Source organism: Scleropages formosus, chromosome 2, assembly GCF_900964775.1.
Source record: "Scleropages formosus chromosome 2, fSclFor1.1, whole genome shotgun sequence".
Taxonomy (NCBI): domain Eukaryota; kingdom Metazoa; phylum Chordata; class Actinopteri; order Osteoglossiformes; family Osteoglossidae; genus Scleropages; species Scleropages formosus.
The window spans coordinates 18,589,551-18,616,465 of NC_041807.1; the positions used below are offsets into that span (position 1 = coordinate 18,589,551).

Genomic DNA, 26,915 nt, shown 5'->3' on the forward strand with positions numbered 1-26,915 from the left:
GCCAAAAGAACCGGTTAACACGCAGTGATGGTGCCCTTAGCAGCGCTGATCCTTCAGCGGAGTCACGGTAGGGTACCAGCCTGCCTCCCCACTCATAGATGTTTGTACTGCAGACTCGGCAGCCTGACTCCTGGAGGACAGATGATGTTATAAGGTAGAACGAGCACCCTCCCCAGGGGACACACCCCCTTACTGGGATCAGAATGCTGCTGCAGTACAAGTGAACACTTATCCAGAGTTCACAAAAGTTTCCACAATTAAGACTCCATATAGCTGTGCGTATGTTAAGGCAGCCTCATATGGACATGGAGATACGATATTGCAATGAATTTGCACAGTTCCCATCTTAAAGTATCCTTACTGGAATGGGGCTCAAAGAGGCGACTGAGGTTGCAGAGAACATCTTCCGGACGCTCTGTTAGTTCAGAAACATCCCCGACACAGGGGGTCTCCCAGTCACAGTGGCCCCTACGTTCTCACACAAGGGTACTGATGGCCAACCCACCCTAATCCCAAAACCCAGCACAGGCATGGAGGTCCTACAAGAACAGAACATCTGGGATCATGAATCATAAGCTACATGTGTAGAGCAGGCCAACAGTTTCTCTTAAAAAATAATCTAAACAAAAAATTTAGGCCTTAATTGCTGGTATGCATTTCCACTACAGCATAAAAACAATTTAGGGAATTTTAAGTACAGATTAACAATGACCTGAGATAATATCTCCGATCCATCCACTGCTCTAGTTCAGTAGATTTTTCACCTTTTATTCATTTTTTTTTTTTACAAAAATACGTATATAACCCTACAAAGTGGACTAAGGAGAGCCAACATCACTCTAAACACAGGAGAAAATACAGGGATAAGGAACAACAAAAGCATTGTGACAGCAACCTTCAAAACGAGCAGAAACGTTTATATTTGCAGAATGCAGAACAGAAGAGACGCCGTGGAGGGAAACTAGATCGTAAGTCCGGCACACACAAAAGACACTCTTCTAAGTAGCTGGAGACTAATGTGTGGACCCCAGTCACCACCTGGTGCTCAGGACTATCAGAAGACTGCAGTCCAGCAGGAATGTGACAGTGGAGCTCCACATTTGCACAAGCAGGGAGAAAACATGGCTTTAACTGCTGCAACACGGTAACATCGTATCATAAGGTGCGACAACAATTAAAGGATCAGCAACACAGTTCATCAGTTGTGCTGTTAAGAATAGCGATATTGACATGACGGATTAAAATGTATGAAAAAGCTAAAACAGAATCTTAGAAAAACTGTCCCTGGGTTGGCGCTTTACACACATTTACCCTGACAATTCCGGCATAAGTAACAGCACAATTTTTTGCTGGTAATGTTAGTTGCATGAAATGTTTGGTTGCTACATTGGAATGTCATTGTAAAATCTGCAGTTATCAAGCAGTACAATATGCAAATTTAAAATATATATAATTTGTTTAGCTGATGCTTCCCCCCCCCCCCCAAAGTGACTTACAATGCTAAACTACCTAGGATTATTTACCCATTTATACAGCTGGATAATTCTTACCCGAATGGTTTAGGGTAAGTAGTACTTCGCTCAGTGGTATGACAGCAGATGGGGGATCTGAACCTGCAACCTAAGCAGTAAGCACTATGCCACCTGCTGACCCAATTGCCATGGTTTTGTTTTGTTGTTGTCACTGCAGCTACATGAAAAATCTGGAATACATATGTTTGCAAATGTTTCCAACACAGTTACTATTAGTTAGCTGGAGCCTGGAAGGGTAGTATGGTCCACAATGGGTAAATGTGGTAAAGTGAACGTATAAAGGAGACTTAAGCTTGACTCACTCGTCCTACAGCAGGATGCTACAGTATACCCTACAGTTGTGTAAGCTTACAGCAGACACACAACTACTTTTAAATATGTCTTTGGCATTGCGGCAATAACCTATACCTTGGAATATATTGTAAAATAAGAAAGAGAAACGCAAATAAACAAAACCAATGCCAGAGATTGGTAAGGGTCCATTTTGTTGGTTTTCAAGCTGTGCCACATTTCTCACAGTGTCGTGGTCCTGTTTTGTGGACCAACACGGGAGACTAAAGCCCCCTGACCTCTTTACGTGGTACAGCCAAATGCTCCTCTCGATATATGTGTGACTTGTACCTAAACCGATCACCAGTTCAACCAGGGACAGTGAAATATTATCACTCTGTTCATGTCTAGACTCACGTTCATGACCATTTTTTGATAACCAGTAACAAAAGTCTATGTTAAAGTCTAAGTACACTATGCAATATCGCTCCTTCAACCACAGCAAGACCAGCTTAGCTACAAAAACAAACTTCCGGAACACTTCCAGTGCACTTTTCAGCACTAATTCTACAAGAACAATAATAACTGCAGAGAAAAAGCAACACTTCCAACACAACCAAAGAGACTCCTTAATATGAAACAGCCTCTAAGGTTGACTTTACAGCAGAAGCAGAACTAATGTTTAATATGTTGCTCCTGTTTCTAGACATACAGCACATCCTTTCAGTGCCATGAATGCATCAACACAACTAGTTGGTAGTGTTACAATATTTAGTATTACTGTTATTTTCATGATTATTATTATTATTATTATTTCATTTCTGGCTAATAGCTTTATCTAAAGTGACATTATTTTAGCCATGTATAGAGCTGGGTATTTTACTGGCGCTATTTAGGTACTGTACGACAGCAGTAATGTACAGGGTACTACAGCAGTAGCGAAACTTAAACCAACAACCATCAGGTTAGAAGTCTGTGTCCTGGAGTTTGAAACTGTTTCAAGGACTGAGCTTGTAATTCTTTTTGTGCAGTTTATAATGTAGTGAAACAGATGTGTTGGATTTCACACAGCCACGGCTACGGATCTTCTGGAGATGGCAGAGATCTGGTACACTTCACTGCACATTAGGCAAACTACATCCATTATATCATCCGTTTTCATAATGCACAGTTTTGCTATCGTGTCTGTCAGACTTATTGCTCGCATTATGGAAAATTAACTTGTAATTATATTTGGGTGCACTTATTTATTTTTAGTATTTTCAGAAGCACACTGTGTCAGCAAAATTGTCAAATTTTAAAGAAAATTAAAGAGTGCCAGATGGTCATGGTTGCCAATTATCCTTTAATGATTATCAAATCTTAATTTTCAGTGTTTTAAGAAATAACACTGCTTATAAGATTTTTGCAAAAATCTGTTGAAAATAAACTGTGCAAATGGCAGTCAATCAAAGTGAAGAATAACACCTGAATCCAGTAATCCTGATCCTGCAATGTGTTACGGTTGTAATACCGGGCTTAAAAGAATTCGCTGTGTCTATGTTCCAGACATGAGCCATCTTTTGACTTAAAAAAAAAAAAAAAAAATAATGTGCCAAATGAAGGCTATGGGAGAGCAACAGTGTAACACTACAGAGAAGTTCAACAGCAGCACGCCACTCTCCACACAGCCTTCCTTTTGACCCTCGAGCAGGAGAGCCACCGGGGCTCAGACTCAGGGTGGGCTGCATGGAGCTCATATTGCACTTGGACAGCAGGGGTCCTCAAACACAGGAAGCTCCTCGATCCCTCGGGCAAAAAGCTTGACCAGCTGGCAGTGCACTCTGGGAAAACAAAAGGAAAGGCAGTAAGCAGCTGAAGTACATGTGCATTTGTACAGCTCAATGCATGTGACCTTCATGCAGGAGCACCTTCCCCTATAAACAACAGTGTGGGACCTTTACGGAATACTTTTGTTTTGGGAATGCATCCGCATGCTGACTCACCTCAAAAACAACCATGGAGTGGAAAACACAATAACAAAAACTGTATTTATTTAAAATGGGAGTAAGCTTTTAATAGCAGGAACACAGTGAAATGAAGGAGCAACCCGTGGTCCTGCGTCACTGACAAAGCACGGTTTTCTCACAGTGATGCATAAAATCAGTGGTGGACTCAAAGGGAAACAAGTCATGCATGAAAATAATTTTGGCACCCATATATAAATAATTCATAACTGACTCCTACTGCACAAACATCCTTAGAGAGCATGAAGCTGGAGCATGGAGTCAGTGGGTGGTTCACAAAAATTAAGAATTTTCAACATTTTGTGGGAGGCAGATTACAGAAATCGATGTCAGCTGCATATTTTGCCAGGCTAGGTGCGGGGTGCTGGCCAACTCTTCTCAGTGGGAGCTTTTATTTTCCTCTCCTCAGCTGCCAGCTGGCTTTTCCCAATAGAATAATAGTTAGTTAACTGCTGCTATTCTGTACTATATATTTATTGTATTTCGTACCGCTCCTGGTTTTGGTCTAGCATTGTGAGTCACCTTGATGAGAAAAGCGCTCTATAAATATAAATTAAATTGAATGTGCACATCTGTAGATTGTGCTGGTGTGAAACCTGGATCACACTCTCGCTCATGTTCTCACACACGCAACTCAAAGCATTGCTGCAGCCAGCTTACACAGTTCAGTTCAATTCATTTTTATAGAGCGCTCTTTCCACACAGTGATACAAAGTGTTGAACAAAAAAGAGCAACAGGCATAACAACAACATAAATAAAAGGTTAGTTATACATTAAATTACTACCAGGCAGTAAAGCTACAAAGTAAGCCAACTGGCCATGGAAGAAAGGGAAATGAAAGAAACTCCCAACCAAAAGGCAAAGGAGAACGATAAATCTACACTGGGCCACAGTGCGTAAAGCCCTTGTTCATGTCAACAGCAGTGTGTCCAGCCTTAGACTTCACCAGAATCCACACGCCACAAGCATGTGGAATGGACCTACGGTGGTAATGTTGATGCTCTGAAGCTAAATGTTACAACAACCATGAGATCTGTGCACCAGCCCAGGGGTTGGTAACGTACCTGACTTCGATGGCGGCATGCTGGAGGATCTCGCCGTCGCAGTTCCAGTTACTGTTGACCGTGGCGCAGCCACAGGCCGGGTGATCCCTGCAGATGTGGCTGAACAGCTTCTTACCGCTCTCCTTCAGGTCCAGCTCCGAATCGCTCTCACAGTGCTTGGGCGTGAAACGAAACCTGCGCACACGGTGCACCTCCACAAAGGCCAGGTCAAACTGAGAAGGGTGCGGAGGCAGAGATGGAGGACGGGGACAGGGAGGGCGATGGAGATGAGTGAGGAGAAAGCCGGGAAGGTATCAGCATGGCGCTACAGAAGACTGCCACATACACTCCCCCATTGTACATTACAGCAAAGGACTGACTGGCTTTGGCAGAAGCCTGTTGTTTATTCGCAATCACACTCCATTTATAAATTGCGCTGCTCTGTATTCATGCGAGGAGCTGCTGTCTGAAAGCATTCTGACAAACTATGAATACATTTATCAGGTCCCTAAATAGAGTTTTATTTCCATCAATTCGCGTCTATTCTTCAAAGCCTTCTGAAGCCCAGTTCAGGACTTGATGATCCCTCATGTCAAGGGCACTTTGGAAACTCGTGCTGCGTGTGGTGCCATGATAGCAAAACTTGGGGTTTTAACAGCAGTGCTGACCTCAACTAACCAGCGATGTCACACAGGCCAGCTCCTACACCTGTATAGTCTGCTTGCAACTGCATTACAAGAACATATTAGGAATATCTTTACTTCTGCATGCTGTTTGTGTGAAGAGTCAAAGTCAATAACCAGCAGGTTACACATGCAGTTGAGACTCCCTAGTTGAGGTAAACAGCAAAGGGGCACACCTGGTCGTCCTTGCTTGTGTGGCGAAGCAGGTGGCGCAGGAAGTCGAGACGTGAACATTTGCGCACGAGGATGAGGTCGGCGGTGCCATCAGCTAAGTGGGCGGCTGGAGACAGCCCCTTGGGGCTGCGGGGGCAAGCGCAACTCATACTTGCCGCATTGATGGCCAGGAACTTGCTGCGAATCACTTGCCACCTGCCGTCTTCCTCTGCAGGGCCAACGGGAGAGGAACCCTTATTAATCCCCCATCACACACCACAAACAGGACCACAACCACATGCACATTCAGAAATGGAAAACAAAGCATTTAAGAAAAGTAATCCTTTTCTCTTGGTTAAAAAATAATTCTGGTGAGAAAATGAGTTTTAATAAGTACTATATTTCATTTAATAATTAGAAAGAAAGAAAATCATAAATTGGTTTTATTTTTACAGCACCTCAAAGTTAATAAAAACATTACACTAAAAAGAATTCTTATCATAGCTACATCCAAGACTTTTACAGAATCTAACCCATAAATAAATCAATGGACATCTTTATTACTAAGCTTTCAACTGTGCAGATAATCAAGTTGAAAGAGGCCAAAATGTGAGAACCACAAATCATGCAATGTGCCAATCAACAGTAAGGACTGAACAGGAAGTTGTCAGATGAATTTTTTTTAATTTTAAGCATTTTTAATTTGAATTTTGTTTGAAGTAATGAAAAAAGTACTACAAAGCATTTTTAAAATTATTCTATCTGTAGCCCCATAGTGCTACTAGTTTGTTCATTTTTTTTTTTTTTTTTTGAAGGTTTAAATAAAGTTCAAGATTTCAATACAGTTTGGTTGAAGCCATGCTAACGTGTTGGAACAGGTACAACCTATATGTGATGATGTCAGTTTCGTATCTATTGTAAATTGATTGGGTTTTACTTTGGGGGAGACCAGTTAGAGAAAAGAGGGATGGAAAGGACAGGGGTAAAGTTTCAAGACTGTTCTAGAAGGGTGTGAGGAGAGAGGTCATCTTTTCTGGTTGCTCCAAAAACAACCACAGAGAGAAAATGTTGTTTTATTTAGATTGTATTGGAGGGTTGGAGATACGTTTCTGTTTGTACTTGTTTCTGTCCAACGAGACATTTAGGAAACTGGAGTTTTCAGCCCGTCACATCGAGCTGCTGCGATGACGGAGGAGGAGACCCCGAGAGCGCTTCATGCTACTGGCAACACACAAAGTTCCTCAGGCATTGTTGGAGGTTTCATCTCCTGCTGAAACGTAAGTGAACGATCCCGACCTTTTCCTGGTTGCTGTGTGGACAGCAGATGAGGTAAACTGTGGGTTTTTTCCCTTGTTCGTGAGAGTGAAGCGGCCATTGTACTTTTGGTCACACTGCTATGATCAGGTCTGCAATGAGGGAAGGGTGTTTTACGTGAAGTTTAAAATACTCCAGAGTATTCTAGGCACTAATTATTGTGTGCGAGAGCGAGAAGGTTCTCTATGAAATTTCTAGAGTCTGTTTGCGTGAAGGTGTAACAGTGAGGTTATTTGTTGTCTATAATATTTAATTACTTGTTAAGTTTTTTATTTTATTCATGTCCTGGTTGCATTTATTTTCATAATCTGTTGGGGACTTTGGGTTTTCTATTTACAAGGTTTTGGGAAAAATTTATAAATTTGTTGTTTGTTCTGTTACTGAGCTATTTGCGTTTTGGGTTATAACATTTTAGTTATTAGAACAGAACCCATGGTACCACGCTCATAGTCAGGTAAATGGAGGGTGGCGTCACATATCTTTGAGATTTTTACGGTACCTAACAGCAATAAACTGAAGGACATCTACATCGTTAAGCTTTCATTGACTTTGACTTAATCGTAAAAGTAAATTTGGATTTATGAGCAAGTCATGGACAGACTTCTGGTTCCAGCTTTGAAGTATATTTAATATTAGGCATTTTCCTCAAAACAAAGACCAAATTTCATATATCTAAGCATGAACATTTTAAAAAAAACTGCAACTAAGGTGTTCATTTCAACTTGGCAGCATTGTAGGAAATTTGCTTGTATGAGTCTGGTATGTGGCTTCACCTGTTGCGCCTGGACTCCTGTTGGTTTCCATACCAAACAAATCCCAATGACCCAGTTGCTGCCTGCAAATGCTGCAGACCTGAGCCAGAATCCCCTCGCCCCAAGGCCTGCTGTAAACACAGACCCCTGGCTCACGATGAGAACCGCTTGTTAAATTAATATGCAGAATTGTCAATTAGTGACTGGGGGGGGGGTTCTGTTGTTTTCCTGTAAATAGCACCGGCTGTTTCCCTGCAAACACCTTATCTGTTGGCAGGCGCGTGCCAACGCAGGTTATGTTTACAGGTACTGTTTACTGGGCTCTTTCCTCAGTGCTTCCGCAGCTCTGGGTGACACAGATAATGTTTTTACTGCCGATCAAAAACAACACATTCCCTGGCTCCTTATGGGTCGGCCCATTCCTGTTGTCATGGCTCTGTGCTGGCAGACAAGTCAGTACTCTCCGGTTCCTAGTACAAGAGGTCCTTCATGGGGTTCTGTTCTGATGACCTCATCTTAAACTGCAAAGCCCCTTACATTATTATTATTATATGAATCATAAGGATATATAAACAAGTGAAATACATGAACATTAGGTCGTACAATAAGGCTTTGTCATATTTTTGCAACAATTTCACATACTTCTTCATATAGCGATGGTGCGTCTCCTCTCCTCTCTGACACAAACTCTGCTTCACTTTGGCGATGGGGGAAAAGGGAGCTTGAAACCTGGGAGCATCAATGATTCCTCACCTTGATCCAACACATCCTCATCCAGTTTGCACAGCTGCTTGTCTTCTGAGAGCCTCCACTCACTGTCCTGGCACACGTAGCACCTGGCAGAAGTGGATAGAGAGGAGTCAGAGTCAGAGGTTGGTTCTGCTGTTCGGCACAGTACATTACCACTACCATTTACTACCTTTAAAGTGTGCACCTCTGCTTTGGTGAAAACAACTCTGCTGTCGTCTCCCACTGTCCTCAGTACTGGCATCACAAGAGGTTTATTGCAATAGGGTCTACTAACTTTTTTTTAACTTCATTGTTACTCATTTTTATGTCATTATGATTTAATGTATTTATTATTTATTTATTTTAAAATGGATGAATTACACACACACACACACACACACACACACACACACACACACACACACACACACACACACACACTGAAAGCTTTTGTCCCATGTGGGGTGCCGGAGCTTAACCTGGCAACACAGGGCGTAGGGCTGGAGGGGGAGGGGTCACAACCAGGAGGGGACGCCAGTCTGTCACAAGACACCCCAGGCAAGACTCGAACCCCAGACCCACCAGAGAGCAGGACCCGGTCAAATCCACTGTACCAGTGCACCCCCCATATGGATGAATTAACTTTTTCTAAATAACTTAGTAGAGGGGGGCATGGTGGCGCAGTGGGTTGGACCAGGTCCTGCTCTCTGGTGGGTCTGGGGTTCGAGTCCTGCTTGGGGTGCCTTGCGACAGACTGGCGTCCTGTCCTGGGTGTGTCCCCTCTCCCTCCAGCCTCACGCCCCGAGTTGCCGGGTTAGGCTCCGGCTCCCCTCGACCCCGTATGGGACAAGCGGTTCGGAAAGTGTGTGTGTAAATAACTTAGTGTATCCATATTCACACGTCTTTATATATGGAGGGTCTCAGAGATGATTTCTTTTCTTTCTAGTATTTCTCTCTGTTTTTACCTTTGCTTGTCACTGATGCCACTAGGTTGAAATGAAAACAAATTTCAAAAATAAACATCTAGGCAAGGAATGCTTTGAAAAAAAAAAAAAAAAAAAAACCAACATCTGCAGCTCAGATTCTGTGAACACGCCAGTAGTTACCCAGCTCTACACTTGGTCTTGTCCCGTGGCGTCCCCAGGATATCCGTGGCAGGCAGAAAAGAAACTGTCCCTTCATAGTAGTTATGTGTCAGGAAAGTCTTAAGACCTGCAACACAGAGAGCAGAGAAGCCACGCTGTTGGCGATGACGCTTTACCCTTCGAAACTGCTACCATACACTGCTTTACCCTACCCAACTTACCTGAAATGTCATATCTGGCAGGGCCCATCCATCGCTTCCTCTCGCTGTCCGTAAGCACGTCGCCATAGAAGCCGTACCCCAGCAATGACACGGAGTACCTAAGGAATGTGGAGTTGTGGTGGACCGAGCAGACATCCAAGGCCTGAGAGTCCCCTGCAGAGATATTCCAGAGCACCAAAAACAGGTTCATCTTTGCCATGGAAGCTGGGAATGCCTAGTGCGCTATGTTTCTTCATCTAGAAACTTCCTTCGGACTGCAGGGCAAGGCATGCAGGTACAGGCGAGACCTTGTGGGGACCTGCGGTAAACCTCCTACGCAGCCCTGAGTTCAGCTGGGGGAAGTTCGCACCGGTACAATGGGACATCTACTCACCCACAATGATGTGTAAGGCAGAAGTGATGGGATCGTTAACGCCCACTGTTGCATAGCAGATACAGTCAGTCGAACCTGTTTGGAGAGCGATTGAGCAGTCAGTGTAAACATGGTACAGCATGTCTTGCCCAGGAGGGGCGTTCAAGGACATGGCAACGGCGTTGACCACCCGTCACACATCTGACAGTAAAACAGCATTGAACGAGTACGTAACGGTATAGTGCTGCCTCTTTCAGCGACTGTTAAGAGCCTTTTCAGTAATTGGTCATAATAATTAACCATGTTTTTAAAAATTTCAACAAATTCAAGAGTTTGTCATGTGTACAGTAAACAGTTCGTTACACCATACAATGAAATTCTTACTCTGTGAATCCTCTCAGCGGCCTATGAAATAAATTGTAAGGACATAAGGAAAGAAGAACACAATGCGGAAATCACAAATTTACAAAAATTACTATTAGTGCAAAAATCCAAGAAATAAAGTTATATACGCATATGAAGTGTGCAGTGGGCAATGTAAACATGGAAGTCGTACATGTGCAAAGTCCTGCAGAGGTAGATTGGTCTATTCGCAGTTGAAAGGGGGTTTGTATTTGTGTGCGCAAGGAATGCGGAGGTCGTCTGTGGCCTCTGATGTTACTGGCGTTGTGGATGGATGTGTGTGTGTGTGTGTGTGTGTGTGTGTGTGTGTGTAGGAGGGATGGGAGGTAGCGGACACCTCTCAGCCTCGGCGGGTAATCTGTGTCTGCCGTGATGGGTGGAGAGGCAGTGGATGGGTGTCGTTCACAAGCCTGATGACCTGTGGGTATAAACTGTTTTTCAGCCTTGAAGTTCTGGCTTTAACACTCCTGTAGCGTCTGCCTGATGATAAGGGTGTGAAGAGGCTGTGCTGGGGATGACTATTGTCCTTGATGATGTTAATGGCTCTCCTGATGGTTCTGGACTGGTATAGGCACTCCAGTAATGGTAAGTATGTAAATATGGTAAATATTTCAAAATGAATGAATTAATGACATGTACTTATTTATCTGATGCTTTTCTCAAAAGTGACTTTTAATGTTAATCTACTCACAATTGCTTATGCATTTATACAGCTCAGCAATTCAGGTTAAATACCTCACTCAATGGTATTACAGCTGGAGGTGGGAACTGAACTTGCGACCTTTCAGGTCCAAATGCAACAGAACTAACCACTACGCTAACAGGTGTACCCCAAAACTCTTCTAGTGCCGTTTCATGTAGTGGCTCCATTTCTCAAGAATGCATCTAGAACATTAACTGAGTCACCGCCGTGTTCGTTTTGGTTTATGCAACTCAAGCTCAAGGCCAGAGTCAAGCGGCGGGCCTGGGAGACCAAACGCTTTAAGGGAGCATGATGAAGAACTGCAGATTCAGGGTCACTCTGCCGCCACAGGGCTCTTAACTCCTTGGCGTCTTTCAAGTGTGCTCCAGGGCCGAGAGCGAGACCCGGTTCCTGGTGTGCGAAGTGGGTGCAAACGGCACACGTGGTGTGGATTTACACGCTTGTTTATGCCGGGACGTTTGAGACACGCGAGGTAAGCAGACGGGCGAGTGGAGTTATGCGCAAGTGATGTATTCGTCTCACAAAAGGCATAGTTTTATGACACTTTCATCAGCAGCTCTGTTGTGTCTGAATTTTAGTAGCAATGAGATAAAATTGATGGCGCTGGGCTTCCTGGGCCCTAGTGGGACCTTCTGCCGAACTGACCCATCCATCGTCCGCCACAGCTCTCTCGGATTCTCACAGCCTGGTGTTACTCCTACTCACTGAGCAACATATAAGAGCTTCCTTTTCATTAAAAGGGACACAAAGCAACAGCCTATACAGTCTGGACATCCTCCCGACCAACAGCTCTTCCTAGAAAAGGACACTGATTTTACAGTATCTCATACCAGCAGTTTACATTTATTAACTCATCTGACACGTTTCCCCAAAGCGACTTACAATGTTAAGCTACTTAAAATTATTTACCCATTTATACAGCTGCGTATTTTTTTATTGGAGCAATTTAGGGTAAGTACCATGTTCAAGGGTACTACAGTTGGAGGTGCTGTACCGCGAAGCATTCGAACCTGCAACTTTTGGCTGCAAAGGCAGTAGCAGTAACCAATACACTATCAGCAATCCCAGTTCTTGAACAACAATTACATTTACATTTGCTTGTACCCTGAAAATGTGTGACTGTCCTGTGATGGACTGACGTCCCCTCCAGGGCATAACGTGCCTCATGCCCTATGCTTCTGCACTAGGCTACACACCACGGTGACACAACACTGTGGTTGATGAAGATGAAATCTATATATACTTAAGTAGCTATCCCCCCCCACCCCCCTTGTTCCTTCACTTTTAAATACTGGCTTTGGAAGCATGAGTTTTTGGTTTTATCAGTTGGGTAGGGGGAGGGTGAGCTACAGGTGACAGTGTATGGGCAAAACACACACTGCAAGTCAATCCTGTGGGAAAGGGTTATAGAGCTACGCTGAATACCGAAAGTAACTGTGTCAATCACGTGGTGGCTCTTGGAAAAAAAATCCCACCAAAGTGAAACCACAAACGTACTGCTGTCTGGATGCCAACTGCAAGGTGGGGCCTACACTTCAACTCGTCCCACCCCAAGAAATGAACACTCTTTCTCTGTAATACTGCTTTTATACTCTTATTTAGTCACTTTTGCTTATTTTCACCTGGAATGCCCTCTGCCTGCAGTTACAACCTCTTTCCCTGAGCTTTTTGCACAGCCATTCTTGTGACCTGGAGATGTGTTGCCAGTAAAACGGAATTTGTTTGCTCTCAGATGCTTATCTGAAAACTCTCTTAGCTACTGTACAAAGGATGTTCTGTTCTGATTTAAAATAAATGATATTTATAACCCGTCCTGGGTGTGTCCCCTTCCCCCTCTGGCCTTACGCCCTGTGTTGCCGGGTTAGGCTCCGGTTCCCCGTGACCCCGTAAGGGACAAGCGGTTCTGAAACTGTGTGTGTGTGTGTGTGTGTGATATTTATAAAATCATCCATCCATCTTCTTGCCCACTTGTCCTTCTAGGGTCGTGGTGGCAATAGGAAAAACAGAGAAGCCCAGACGCCCTGTCCCTTGCAACTTCATCCAGTTCAACCCGGGGGATCCCCAACTGCTCCCAGGCCAACTGGGAGATATAATTCCTCCAGCGGGTTCTGGGTTGACCTCGGGGCCTTGTCCCAGTTGGGCGTGCCTGGTATACCTCCAAAGGGAGGCACCCAGGTGGCATCCTTACCAGATGCCCGAACCACCTCAACTGGCTCCTCTCAATGCGGAGGAGTAGTGGCTCTACTCTGAGTTCCTCCTGGACGTCCGAACTCCTCACCCTATCATGGAGAGTGAGTCCCACAACCCTGCGGAGAAAGCTCATTTCAGCTCCTTGTATCCATAATCTTATTCTTTCGGTCATCACCCAGAGTTCATAACCATAGGTGAGGGTAGGGACGTAGACCGACCGGTAAATAGAGAGATTTGCCTTATGGCTCAGCTCCCCCTTCACGACTACAGTCTGGTACAGCGACCGCATTACTACTGCTGCTGCTGCCCCCAGTCTGCAGCTGATCTCATGCTCCCTTCTCCCCTCACTCGTGAATAAGACCCCAGGATACTTAAACTCCTCCACCTGGGGCAAATTCTCTCCCCTTCCCTGAAGGGGGGGGGGGAATGCCATCCTTTTCCGTGAGAGAACCATGGACTCAGACTCAAAGGTGCTGATCCTCATACTAACTGCTTCACACTCGGCTACAAACCATTCCAGTGCATGCTGAAGGCATCCATGTGATGGTGCCAAAAGGAGAACATCACATCAGCCACAAAATGCAGAGACATCACCTTCTGGCCCCCACATAAAATGCCCTCCTGACTTCAGCTGCACTTGACATCCTGTCCATGAAAACCAAAAACAGGAGTGGGGACATGGCACAACCTTGGCGGAGTCCAACACCTACATTGAATGGGCTTGACTTAATGCAGAGTATGCAGACACAGCTTTCTCTCCATGTGTACAGAGATTAAATGGCTCATAGTAGCGGCCTTGGCACCCCATTCTCCTGAAGCACCTCCCACAGAACGTCTCAGGGAACACGGTTGTAGGCCTTCTCTAAGTCTACAAAAAACATGTAGACAGGATTAGCGAACTCCCATGCCCCCTCAATTATCTGTGAGAGGGTAAAAACCTGGTCCACTGTTCCAAGGCCAGGATGGAATCCAGTTCCTCTTCAATCTGAGGTTCAGCTATCAGCCGGAGACTCCTTTCCAGGACCCCAGCATACACTTTCCCAGGGAGGCTGAGAAGTGTGATACCCCAGTAGTTGGCACACACTCTCCAGTCTCCTATCTTAAAGATAGGGACCACCACCCCACTTCGTCAGTCGAAAGGCACGGTCCCTGAGGTCCATGCAACATTGCAGAGCTGTGTCAGCCATGACAGCCCTACAACATCCAGGGCCTTAAGCAGTTCTGGGCAAATCTCATCCACTTGCGGTGCTTTGCCACTGTGGAGCTTTCCAACTACCTTAGTTACTTCCACCAGAGAAATGTACTCTGGCCCTGACCCCTGTAAGGGAGGCCTATCTCTCAGGTTTAGGAGTTCCTCAAGTGCTCCTTCCACCTCCCAACAATGTCCTCATTTGAGGTCAGAGTTTCCCCACCTTTGCTGAGCACAGCTTGAGCGAAACTCCTCCGACCCCTCCTGAGCCCCTGGATGGTTCTCCAGAACCTCTCCGAAGCCGAGTGAAAGTCCTTTTCCATGGCCTCTCCAAACTCCGCCCATGCTCTGGAATTTGCTTTTGCAACCACACCCGCTGCTGCCTTTTTTGCTTGCCGTAACCTATCTGCTGAGTCAGGAGTCCCCAGAGCCAACCAGGCCCTAAAGGCGTGCTGATGATACCCAGCTCTTCCTCTCCTTTCCACCTAGAGTATCAGACATTTCAGCGTGTATTGCTGCCTGCCTATCGGACATCTATGAATGAATGTCTGATCACCACCTACAACTCAACCTCTCCAAAACAGAGATCCTACACCTGCCAGCTGGTCTGTCTTCCTGTTGTGATTACTCGATCAAACTAGACAACTCACTCATTTTGCCTACCTCCTCGGCTAAGAGTCTAGGAGTGATGACTGATTCAAGTCTAGCTTTCTCTCAGCATATTGAAACCACAGCCCGGACCTGCAGATACATCCTGCATAACATCCGCAGGATCCATCCTTACCTCACAACCGACTCTGCGCAACTACTTGTCCTGGCCATAACACCCCATCTGGATGACTGCAACTCTCTTTTGTCTGGCCTTCCTGCTAATCAAGTTCAAGTTGTTTTTATTGCCATTCCTCTATACAGCTTGTATACAGTGGAATGAAATGTTGTTTCTGCGGAGACCATGATGCAACACAGAACATAGCACAAGACAGTAAATAAATACACAGGACAGGATGTGGACGCTGGTATGGCTGCGAACTGCAGGCAGTTGCGGTGTAGTGTAGTGCTGGGTTAGCTGACTGTGCCAGGTGAGTGTTGGGAGGCAGAAGGGTGTTGAATAATCTGACTGCCTCAGGGAAGAAACTGTTGCGGAGTCTGCTGGTGCTACTGTCAACAAACCTCTACAGCTGATACAGAACGCTGTTGCCTGAGTTGTCTTTGACTTGCCAAAGTGGCCGCATGTATTTCCTCTACTCGTTTCTCTGCGCTGGCTTCCCATAACTGCCTGGATCAAATTTAAGACCCTGGTTATGGCCTACAAATGCATTAGTAGAACTGCTCCCAGCTAACTACAAGACTTGATGATTTGCTACATGCCAACCTGACAGCTACGCTCTTCCACATCTGTCCGCTTGGTGGTCCCATGTACGAAAGGTAAAGCAAGAAAGTTCTCGGTTCTGGCTCCGTTATAGTAAAATGACCTCCCCTTCTTGCTCAGAACTGCTGAATCTTTGTCCACATTTAAAAGGGGTCTTAAAACTCACCTCTTCCAGACTCAATTCACCCATGATCTCTTAAGTTCATGTAAGGTATAAATGTTCAGGCCCGTAAGGTACACATGTTCATGATCATGCTCAGATCAATCCTTACAGAGCCACTCCTTTAATGTAACATAAATGTTCATATGTATCTCAAAAAAAAAAAAAAACTACTAGGAAGGTGATTAGGAATTGGCAATATTCTGATAAGGTTCTATGCAACTACTTGTGTCATGAACGTTGGTGCATATGGTGAAAGAAACTAACTGTACTTAATCACACATCTGTAGCTTTGTCTCTTTCTCCTAAGGTAATGCAGAAATTGTATTTTCTATGAGATGTATGTCACTTTGGAGAAAAGCATCTGCACGAATAAATGTAAATGTAAATGTAAAGGCCTCCTTCTTCAGCTTCACGGCTTCCCTCAACACCGGTGTCCACGAGCAGGTTCTTGGGTTGCTGCCGTGACTGGCTCCAACAAGCTTTTGGACACAAATGTGTCTGGCTGCTTCCACAATGGAGGTTTTGAACAGGGTCCATTCAGACTCCATGTCCTCTACCTCCTCCAGGATATGGGAGAAGTTCTCACGGAGGCGGGAGTTAAAATCGTTCCGACAGGGTCCTCCGACAGTCATTCCCAGCACACCCTCACTATATGTTTGGGTCTGCCGAGTCTGTCCGTTTTCTCTGCCATCTGATCCAGCTCACCACCAGATGGTGATCGGTTGACAGCTCAGCATCTCTTCACCCGAGTGTCCAGAACACGTAGCCTTAAGTCAGATGAAACTACAAAGTTGATCATTGACCTTTGGTCCAAGAAGCTCTGATATTAAGTATACTTATGAGCATCCCTGTGTTCAAACATGGTGTTTGTTATGACCAAACTATAGCTAGCACAGAAGTCCAATAACATTTCACCATTCGGGTTCAGATCGGACAAGCCGTTCTTCCCAATCACTCCACTCCAGATTTCCCAGTTATTGCCAACGTGAGCGTTGAAGTCCCCCAGCAGGACTATGAAGTGTGTAGGTGGGCCCCTCTCTCCCACCCACTCTCTCCAAGAAGGCTGAATACTCTGAACTGCTATTTGGTGCATATGCACACACAACAGTCAAAGGTTTCCTCTCTGCGACCTTAAGTCTCATTGAGGCGACCCTCTCGTCCACCGGGACAAACTCCAACTGTATGGCAGCCAGCCAGAGGGCTTGTGAGTATCCTCACACCTGCCCGACACATCTCACTCTGTGCAACTCCAGAGTAGGAGAGAGACCACCCCCTATCGAGGAGCCTGGTTCCAGAGCCAACACTGAGTGGAGGTGAGCCCAACTATATCTAATTGGTATCTCTCAACCTCCTGCACCAGTTCTGGCTCCTTTCCCCCAGTGAGGTTACATACCCTATTCCGGGCAGCGTAAACGTTCTCTCACTCCCACAGCGGTTTTTCAGATCGTGCTAGTCTGGACCTTCACTCCAGACCTGGTTGCCATGGGAGACCCTACCAGGAGCATACTGCTCCCGACAATATAGCTATGGAGATCCCTAGATCGCAAACCCTTCCGCCACGACAAGGCCCCGATCCAGGAGGGGGTATAAAATCATATTTATAACAATTTGTACAAAAATTATATAAATAAAGCTGTATAACAATACAGCAATATGACATATTAACAATTACCATACCAATATACGTTGTATGACATACTGTACATGAACAATTAACACGCATGGATGATACATTGTATAAAAGGGCTTTGTTACATTTTCTCTCTTATTTCACACATTATTCATGCTATGTAAACACAGTAGAGTATTATACTGTCATGCTACAATGTTATGTTCACTTTCATTTGTAAATCTGCTCTTTCATTTTGTCTTTTCAGCACCACTCTCACATTTTCACCTGCTGGTCATTGTGAATAAACAGTAACTGGGAAGGAATCACAAACGAAATGTTACGTGAACAAAGGAATGTTTTTGTAAATAACACACAGTGGCTGATAGACACACTGAGTCAACAGGAAACATGGTGCCTTACGGCAGAGCAGAGCGGCTGGTGGATATTTATCATACAGCAGATGTGGTGCTCTGCATTAGACGATACCACTAAACGTAGAAAGGCTGATGGAACGGCTGTTGTAAGCTGTGCATGCTGTAAGTCGAGGTCCCCTACGCAAGATCTCCCACATTCAGCACCACTATGGCAACATTACACTATGTGTGCGCAGTGTGTGTGTGTGTGTGTGTGTGTGTGTGTGTGTGTGTGTGTGTGTGTGTGTGAGAGAGACCTCAAGACAGCCATGTGGATTTGGGGGGTTTGTGTTTAAAAAAAAAAAAAAAAAAAGGCAGCTGGTCAGCAGATGCCCACAGAACAAAGGAATCTTTCACTGTGAGCGGCAGAGGGAGGAGGAGTTTCACCTGCAGGGATGATGCCGATCCGGAGGTCGCAGGGCACCAGTTTCTCCTCGGGGCAGTTCTCATCCACTCCGGCCTCCCTCTGGGTCCTCGAGATGAGCCCGTGGATGACCTCACTGAACATGCCATCCCCTCCCACGCACACCACGCTGCCGGAGATCAGACGGTCAGTTTACACCCCTAGATCACACCCGTGGCGCCCAGCTCGACACACTCCGCTCAAGCATGTACAACTAAAGCTACTGGAAAAATCTAGAGGGAGGCTGAAAACTGCACCGAAATACAGAGGGTGTGGTGCCTACAGTCAGTGCTGCCGTGTCGCATCTCCCATTTTAACCACAGCACCATCAGGGACAGCTGCCACAAGTGTTTAGTGGAGTGTTGGGTAAAGCATGGTAAGTTATGGCCAGAGCAGTGCATGAGTCAGAGGCGACGCGTAAAGCTGCATCCCAGTTCTCCACTGATAAAAGAATCGGTTCCACTTCCTTCACTTTAAAATCCCCTTTGTTTGTAAAGATTAAAGTGTGACTCAAGGTCGTATTCATAAACCCACCCCGTTTCTGTGGAAACTCCACCCCACCCCACCCCCCAAGTGGAACAGCATCCTGGGGGAAATTGTCTCTTCTCATCTGTTGAGAAGTTTGCCTGGGAGGCTAATGCGCCACAACCCCATCCGGCCACCTACTTTGGGCACAGGTTGCCCTGGTTTTTACCACACTGAAATGCTAATGTGGTCATCAAAGAACAAACATACTTTGTCACGGAGCGATTTAAAACACATCAGAAGGCAAATGAATGTCCTGCTCTGACCTGCTGCCAGGTCCCACTTACCCATCGTATTTCTTTAGGTCCGCGTCGGTCCTCAGATGGTCCCTGGCGTGGTTTGCACGCTCTGTAACTATGGAAACAAACGGCATGCAATCACACTCGCACACTTACTGAGCCTCCGGCATCGAGCAGGACACGAAAGAGTAATTTTACAAAGAGCAGTATTTGGATTTTCAGAGACTGGGGTTCTCTGCCCCTACTCCCTACTCTGCCCTTGGTGCTCAGGTTCCAAAAAGTGTTTCCTGTAGCACAGCTGACGGAAACTTGCCTGGCTCAGGGGTTTGAGGAATGCTACCAGCATGAAAGACAATGAACGGAGCACTAATGGCCTTTGTCCAACCAACTAAAAACTATGAGCGCATTAAATTACATGGTTGGCTGATTTATGGTTTACATTTATGACACACCAACATGACTGTACACTTCCCTCCAGCGATTGCTGAGTAAGCTTCCTCGCACCCTTTTCTTATATACCATTGCGAGATGCCAATAATCCGAAGGGCCCGCAGTCTTTCTGAAGACGCGCATAAATAACGGATGTCTCGGGATTCCCATCTTTATCGACCATCAAGGCTTCTATTATAGTATTGTGTTGATGGATTGAGCCATAAATAAAAACATATCCCTGGCCAGCCAGGTAAACTGTGCCATTTGCCTCCACAGGTCTATTTGCAGGCCATAAAGGTTCATTTTTCATTTAAATGTTAATGCCGGCCATTGACTAGTACTCACCAATCACGTCGGTGGAAATGGATGCGCGTGAGAAGAGTGGCGCCACCTTCTGCTCGTAAATCCGTTTCCCTTGTTGCTTCCCGCCAAAGGGATTGATATAAACCAGCAAATGCTTTGGTCGGTTGGCTGAAAAAGAGATGGGGGAGATGAGCAGTCACTTCAATGTATCACACGTGATCACATGGCACGGCAACCGTGGGTGAGAACAACTCCCAGCCTTGGTTCTCAGTGCTGCTGAAACGGCGATGTTTGGCAAAGGGGGAAACGATGGGTTCGTACTCAGTAGCAGGAGCTGTTCCTTGATGGTTTGTACCCACTGGTGACAAAGTGCCCCATCTGGGCAGTGGAAGGTGACGTCACTGCACCGCCAGCGGTGCCGGCTCCCTCGGTCCACATAGGACACTGCAGAGAGAGAAAGAGAGCATTGATTGCAACGTTTATTTGAATATGATTTGCATTCTAGCACACATTTAAATTTATTTACACTTATTCACTTGGCTGACGTTTTTATCCAAAGAAACTCACAACATACTTACACTTATTTTCCCCATTTTACAACTGGGTAATTTTACTGGAGCAAGTTTAGGGTTAGTACCTTGCTAAAGGTACTACAGCAGTAAGTGGGATTCAAACTGGCAACCTCTGGATCCAAGAGCCGCAGCTGTCACCGCCACACTACCAGCTCCATCACTTGTATCAATTAAATATTGGGATAGGGTAGTAAAGTACTTTGTTAAGGGAACTTCACACATGCAGCAGGTGACACATAAGTACAGTTACACATAAAAGAATAAATAATAAGCACCAAAAAAGCAAATAAGAAGGTCAACATTTTCAAGCTCCAGTTCTACTAGAAAACAGCTAAATTAAACCAGTACACCAACTCACGATATTCAAACCACTTTATCCCTTCGCCAATTGAGGAGCCAACATGACATTTTAAAAAATGGCATTTTGCTTTTAAAGAATGGGAGGAAACTGGGCTAACAGCAGTGGTCAGATGTAAATGTTATGAAATGTGCTTTTCAGAGGGGCAAATGCAGTACGCTGTCGGTACACCAGCACCACTCGGGTGCGGAAGCGCTGCCGTACCTGTGAATGCGAAGGGGTGTGTCCCTGCCGACGCCTGGGACATCTTCTGCCACCGTCCGTCATCTTTGGTCCGGCTGTCCACTTCAGTCTCTCGAACAGCTATGATTTCCGAGACAGGCACACAATAGCTACCTGTATAGGACAGAAGGCCTGGATTGTTGACACTTTTTTTTATTTTTAAAGGAGGATTAGAAAGTCTTTCTGAAATAAAGCTGCATATTAAATCAGTAAGCAGGAATCAGCACCTAGAATGAGATTAATATTCAAATGAACACATTACCTGCTTAACTGTTCTGGAGAAATCAAATAGATAAATATATTTTAAAAAAAACAATTGTATTTAATCTTCTTGGTGATAAAAGGTTCCTTGAACACAGGAGGGATAAACGGCCACAACCTGTGGCTTCCATTTATTGCTTTCCTTTGCCGAAATAACCGCGCTCATTGTACCAATTACAGCTGCAATTACTTCATGGTAATAAAGTTTTATGCAAGGGAGCAGAAGCGTAAAGAAACAATTAAGGGCTATTTCAGTGGAAGATTCATACTATTTCTGTGGCACCATGGGGTATGCTCTGCACCCCCCGATCCCTCTGGTGACATAGCAATCGAGTTAATCGCACACCCGGAAATGCTGTGCAGAATGAAATTACTACGAAATGATGACAGAGCAGTAAACTACATTCAATTCTTTGACGCACCATGTCTAACCACCATTTTGTGGGCGTGACTCCCCTTTTCCAAATTCGGTGGGTTTCCTCCCACAGCCCTAAGACATGTGCTTCAGGTGAGAGAGAGTGTGAGTGTGAGTGTGTGTGTGTGAGAATGCTCTGCGATTGATTGGTGTCCCATTCAAGGTGCACCCTGCCTCTTTCCATGTCCATGTTCTGGAACAGGCGGTGGACCATGATGACCCTGCATTGAACAAGTAGTTATTGATTACCAGATGAATGGGTGGATTCCTCTTCCCACCAGAAAGACCCAGAAGGACCAGAACCAGCATAAGGTGTCCAGAGAAACAAGCAATTCGGTTTTGGCCAGATTTACACCTTATTTAGTCACAATTTATTATCGTCATATATATCATTGCACTTAAATACAGGCAACTAACATGAAGTTTCTCATTGGCGTCTTAAGTAAACTAAACATCTGGCCGTGTGTGTGGAACCATTGCTGTGGCAGCGTGGACCAACTGCCTGCTGCCCGTATTTTGCTTCAAAACAGGAACAGGAGAGCGTCGCACTTGCAGAAGCCAAATTGCACCAGAGGGCCTGGCATGGCCCAACCCTCATGTTTGGTGCCAGGGCTGCAGCTGGTTATTATATTGTGGCTAAGAGGAAGTGCAATGAAAGGCTGACTACATTTACCTGATACTTTCTCCCAATTTTCTTTTTTTTTTTTTTTTCCATCAGAGGTTGGCAGCTATGCACACTGCCCAACAGAGCTGACACTGGCTTTCATTAGAGATAAATGAAGACCAAAGTCCACTGAACACAATGAGTTACTGTGGTCCCACTGAGGTCAGTCGACACCAGTGCTGTGGAATAAGAGTGGGAAGCAATTATTGGGTTACTGGAGTCAGAGTCTGTAAAACTGTACCAACTCCGACTAAATGTACTGTATATGCCGGCGTACAAGTCAACCACCAAAAATCAGAGGTAAAATACAGGTTTAGGCCTACATTTGCCAGATAAGTTGACCCCCAAAATAATGCGCAACTTTTGGGCAGTGCTGTGGAGTCAGAGTTGAAGGTTTTGTGTACCGTCTCCACAGCCCTGGTCTATGCACGCCTCTAGAAGGACACCAGCTGTTGGACAGCGCGGTATCCTTTCTTCTTCCCTACTTGGAACCGGAACCACAGCCTACCTGGACAGGCCTCTAAGCATCGACACGATTCGCATCTTCAGCGGTTAAGAACAACGTTTGAGAAGAAATGAGCTACTTCCATAAACAAAGAGGACACAGGTTATGAGGGATGCTGTCAGTTTATCCCCATTTCCTTCAGTAGCTTTAAGGATCAGGGACTCTGCAGTGCTTAAAATGACGGAGGGGAAAAAAAAGTCAAGCTACTAATAACTCGCAACTGTGGAGTTCCCAGGAATCGAACCCACACTCGATTGCAGAGCTCAGGTGCCGCGAGGACCTCACACTACCTGCTGCATCACGATGCCACCCTTTCTCAGTATAACATTTTGGAATTTCCAACATTTCCAAATGGTTGGAAGGCTGAGATAATTCATGCATAGTTCAGATATGAACCACCCAGATATTTACACACAGAATGCGTTTCACTGCACTGACTGGAAACTCCACAGCTGAAAGCAAAGCCTTATGTTAGCCACTTCTACAAAAAGTACGCAGACTATTGAGTCACTACAACTGCTAGGACACACCGCTGTATTTGATGTCAAAAAGGACACAGACTAATAGAGGTTTTACCACATTTCTGTAGAAACACACTCATCCAGTTTATAGTACTCACTTCAAAGTCCTTGAAGACACATTTCAGTTGATATTTTCTTAAAGAAAGGGTGTATAACATATGAGTATGAAGAAAACATCATTTTATATTATACATGTGCATACACATATATATATATATATCCATATATAACATAAAATAGTTTTTTTTAATACTCATATGCATTTTCGGGAATAAAATAATATCTTGCCAATTTACCATGTTTTCCTGCAGACAGCCCATCAAATACAGCTGAGAGAAGAAATACAACAAACCCCCCCAGCCTCCCCAAGGCCAGCTTCACCTCCTACCTGCTCCTTTTCTGCTTCTGTGCAGAACTTTAGCCAGGCAGGAACCTGGAGGAAAACAGCAGGGTTACTGTTGGCGATGGTAACCGCGACGACAAACGCCACTTTTCAGATTGCATTAGGTAGTAGTATTAAATATGTCAGAAGAAGCAGCTGCCAAACCAAATCTCTGTGCTTTTTGAAAAGGGGGGAAAAAACTCAAACAAAGTCTTTAATCCCCATTGCATTATTACTGTTATTATTATTTTCTTCCTTGACATGAAATGTTACCTTTAATTAATTTATTTGAATTTAATAGGGACATCCAAGGAGCACTAGAAGTGCAGGTCAAAAGAAACAAAAAGCATATTTATGTTGTGTTATGTCTGCAGAGTACCCTGGCATCATGGAAACACCCTTTGATTCCTTGTGGATGGAAAATGAAACAGAAGAACCATATGGACAACAGCCCAAAATTCTTTTAACCTCTGGGGCTATTTGATAAGGTTACAGCGCAGCCTCCGCTGGGCTCTGAGCCCGGGAGGTGATCATTTCTTGCCGCCTCCACATAATGGCTCACTATGACCCCACACGCATGTTTCAGATCTGATCCCTCTCTTGAAATCAAACAACGAATTGGGTTACGTAGCTGATGCTTTTCTCCAAAGTCTTATGGTGTTTTACACAGCAGGGTAATTTTTACAGTGTCAATTCAGAGTAAGTATTTTGCTCAAGAGTATTACAGCAGCAAGAGGGACTCGAATCTGCAAACTCTGGGTCCAGAAGAAGTTGATCTAACCACTATCCTACTAGCTGGCCCTAAAATTACACAATTTTGCATTGATTTTCAATCATTTTTGGACTTTACTGTACATGACAAAATAGACAAAATGTGACTTTAAAGTTCAATGTAAAGAAATTGATCCCATAATTTTTAAATGTAGATTATATTCATATTCTTAGGGACAGGCTGGTGTCCCATTTGTGATGTACCCTGCCTAGCCTGGCACCGTGGGCTTATGGAATAGACTCCAGACCACTGGAATCCTGCCCTAGAATAACCTTTTGTGGATAATGGATGGATTGACATATTCATGTCGTTGATACTGTAGCACCATGAACCTTAGAAATCCCGTTTGAGGATCACGGCTGAAAGTAAAACTGTCCTCTGATTTGCGAACAAAAGCATTTCTAATGCATTACTGTGGCAACCACGGGTATCCAGTTGTGTCCTGACCTCGAACATCACAACAGCACCACTTTAATAAGTGTGGCCATGGAGAACATCTCCAGCTGCACATGGTGCTTCACCCATGGAGACTTTACTCATTGCACCCTACTTTTACCAGCTCTCAGAGGAGAAGTCAGAAGCTGAGAACATAACCTCGATGTCAAGCTGAATGCTCCCATTTCTTTAAGCTCAAAATCAGTGTGCAGATACAGGCTCTAGACCCCTCAGAGACACTGTGTCCCTGCAGGAACTCTGCTGCCATCTCTCAGGCTACACCACAGTGGGATGATATGGCGGGCACAGCATGACAAAGTCCAAAAATAAGCTTCGATATGAAATATTCACAACGGAGTGAGGAAAGGGAGCTGCATGAGGCTGTATGAAAGAGTAAGACCTCTTTGGGGACTGTCGGAGCCACGTAGATCAGCGCGTCAACGTGGTTATTATTTCTCTGAAGACAAAGCTGTACCCGCAAAAAGCTGTGCACTGCTGCATTTTTAAGAACCTTTTTGTGTCCCCTGAGAAGGATCTCGGGGGTTTCCATTTATCGCGAACTTTGTTCAGGCTCTAAGAACGCACTCGCTACTGCTCAACACAGGTGCATACCGTCCTTTTCTTGCTGTAATCCCAAGTAAATGTCCTGACACCTACATGGGGTAACCAAGATAATGCAACCACCTATCGATGCGTTTATAATGAGGAGTAGGGTCACCCTTTGCCTTTAGAGTAGGATCAATCCTTGTCGGAGTGCTGTCACACAAGTGTGTGCTGTGGGACATTACATCGTTCTTCAAGAAGAAACGAGTGCAGTTCTTCGAGGGATGGAAGAAGTGGAAATCTACTTTGTACTCTGTACTCCAGAACTTCTCACTAAGGTTCCATGATGTTTAGATCTGTTGATTGGGGAGGCCATGGTAGATGTTTGACTTCATCCTGGGAACAATATCATCCTGGAATACTGGAACATCGTGAATGAACAGTCTTTGCATCATGGGGTGCACCTGGCCCTGGACAATGGCTTCATATACCTTAGCGCTTGTGTGGCAGTGCAGAACAATTACTGGGCCCAATTGCTTTCTCCTACAAGGTGACTGCCCACACCATTATGGATCCCCCACCATGTTTAACAGCTGGCAACAGGCACTGTGGTTTGAAGGGATCCCTTGGCTTGAAAGATGACTCACAAAAGATGACTCATGAGACCACACACACACACACACACACACACACACACACACACACACACTTTCAGAACCGCTTGTCCCATACGGGGTCACGGGGAACCGGAGCCTACCCGGCAACACAGGGCGTAAGGCCAGAGGGGGAGGGGACACACCCAGGATGGGACGCCAGTCCGTCGCAAGGCACCCCAAGCGGGACTCGAACCCCAGACCCACCGGAGAGCAGGACCGTGGTCCAACCCACTGCGCCACCGCACCCCCCTTCCTCATGAGACCATTGTACCTTTTTTCCATAACTGAGGGGACTAGGTTTTGTACTCCTAAGACCACGTTATAGGCAGTGGGTTTGGATACAAGCAGTTTCTGAAAGGCAGCCCTGCCATAAATTCCAGCTCTGAAGCTCAAGACGTACCATTTTTTGGTTGAGACTGGGTCACAGAAGTGCGGTCTATTGTTAGCGAGCAACCGCTGTTCCTTTTTTAAACCAATGCAGTTTGTCCATGTTTGGCATACGTTCTCATTATTTCTGAGACTCTT

The 26,915-nt window shown here is 45.1% G+C and overlaps 1 protein-coding gene across 2 annotated transcripts in view; it reads right to left on the reverse strand.

The window, feature by feature from the left end:
- Positions 1–1,511: 1,511 nt before the first annotated feature.
- The window catches only part of LOC108931338 (ceramide kinase-like), a 30,101-nt gene continuing 4,697 nt past the window's right edge, over positions 1,512–26,915 (reverse strand). The window contains exons 2-14 of one of the 2 annotated variants that reach the window (XM_029259065.1): positions 23,991–24,035; positions 21,219–21,350; positions 20,406–20,528; positions 20,127–20,252; positions 19,398–19,464; positions 18,570–18,715; positions 10,163–10,237; positions 9,790–9,942; positions 9,590–9,695; positions 8,508–8,590; positions 5,712–5,917; positions 4,874–5,085; positions 1,512–3,625 (exon numbers count right to left, since the gene is read on the reverse strand). In XM_029259065.1, the coding sequence (XP_029114898.1) occupies positions 3,538–3,625; positions 4,874–5,085; positions 5,712–5,917; positions 8,508–8,590; positions 9,590–9,695; positions 9,790–9,942; positions 10,163–10,237; positions 18,570–18,715; positions 19,398–19,464; positions 20,127–20,252; positions 20,406–20,528; positions 21,219–21,350; positions 23,991–24,035 (1,562 nt within the window). In that variant the 3' untranslated portion in view covers positions 1,512–3,537. The remainder of the gene's footprint in view (positions 3,626–4,873; positions 5,086–5,711; positions 5,918–8,507; positions 8,591–9,589; positions 9,696–9,789; positions 9,943–10,162; positions 10,238–18,569; positions 18,716–19,397; positions 19,465–20,126; positions 20,253–20,405; positions 20,529–21,218; positions 21,351–23,990; positions 24,036–26,915) is intronic. The other variant, XM_018747057.1, reaches the window with a different exon arrangement.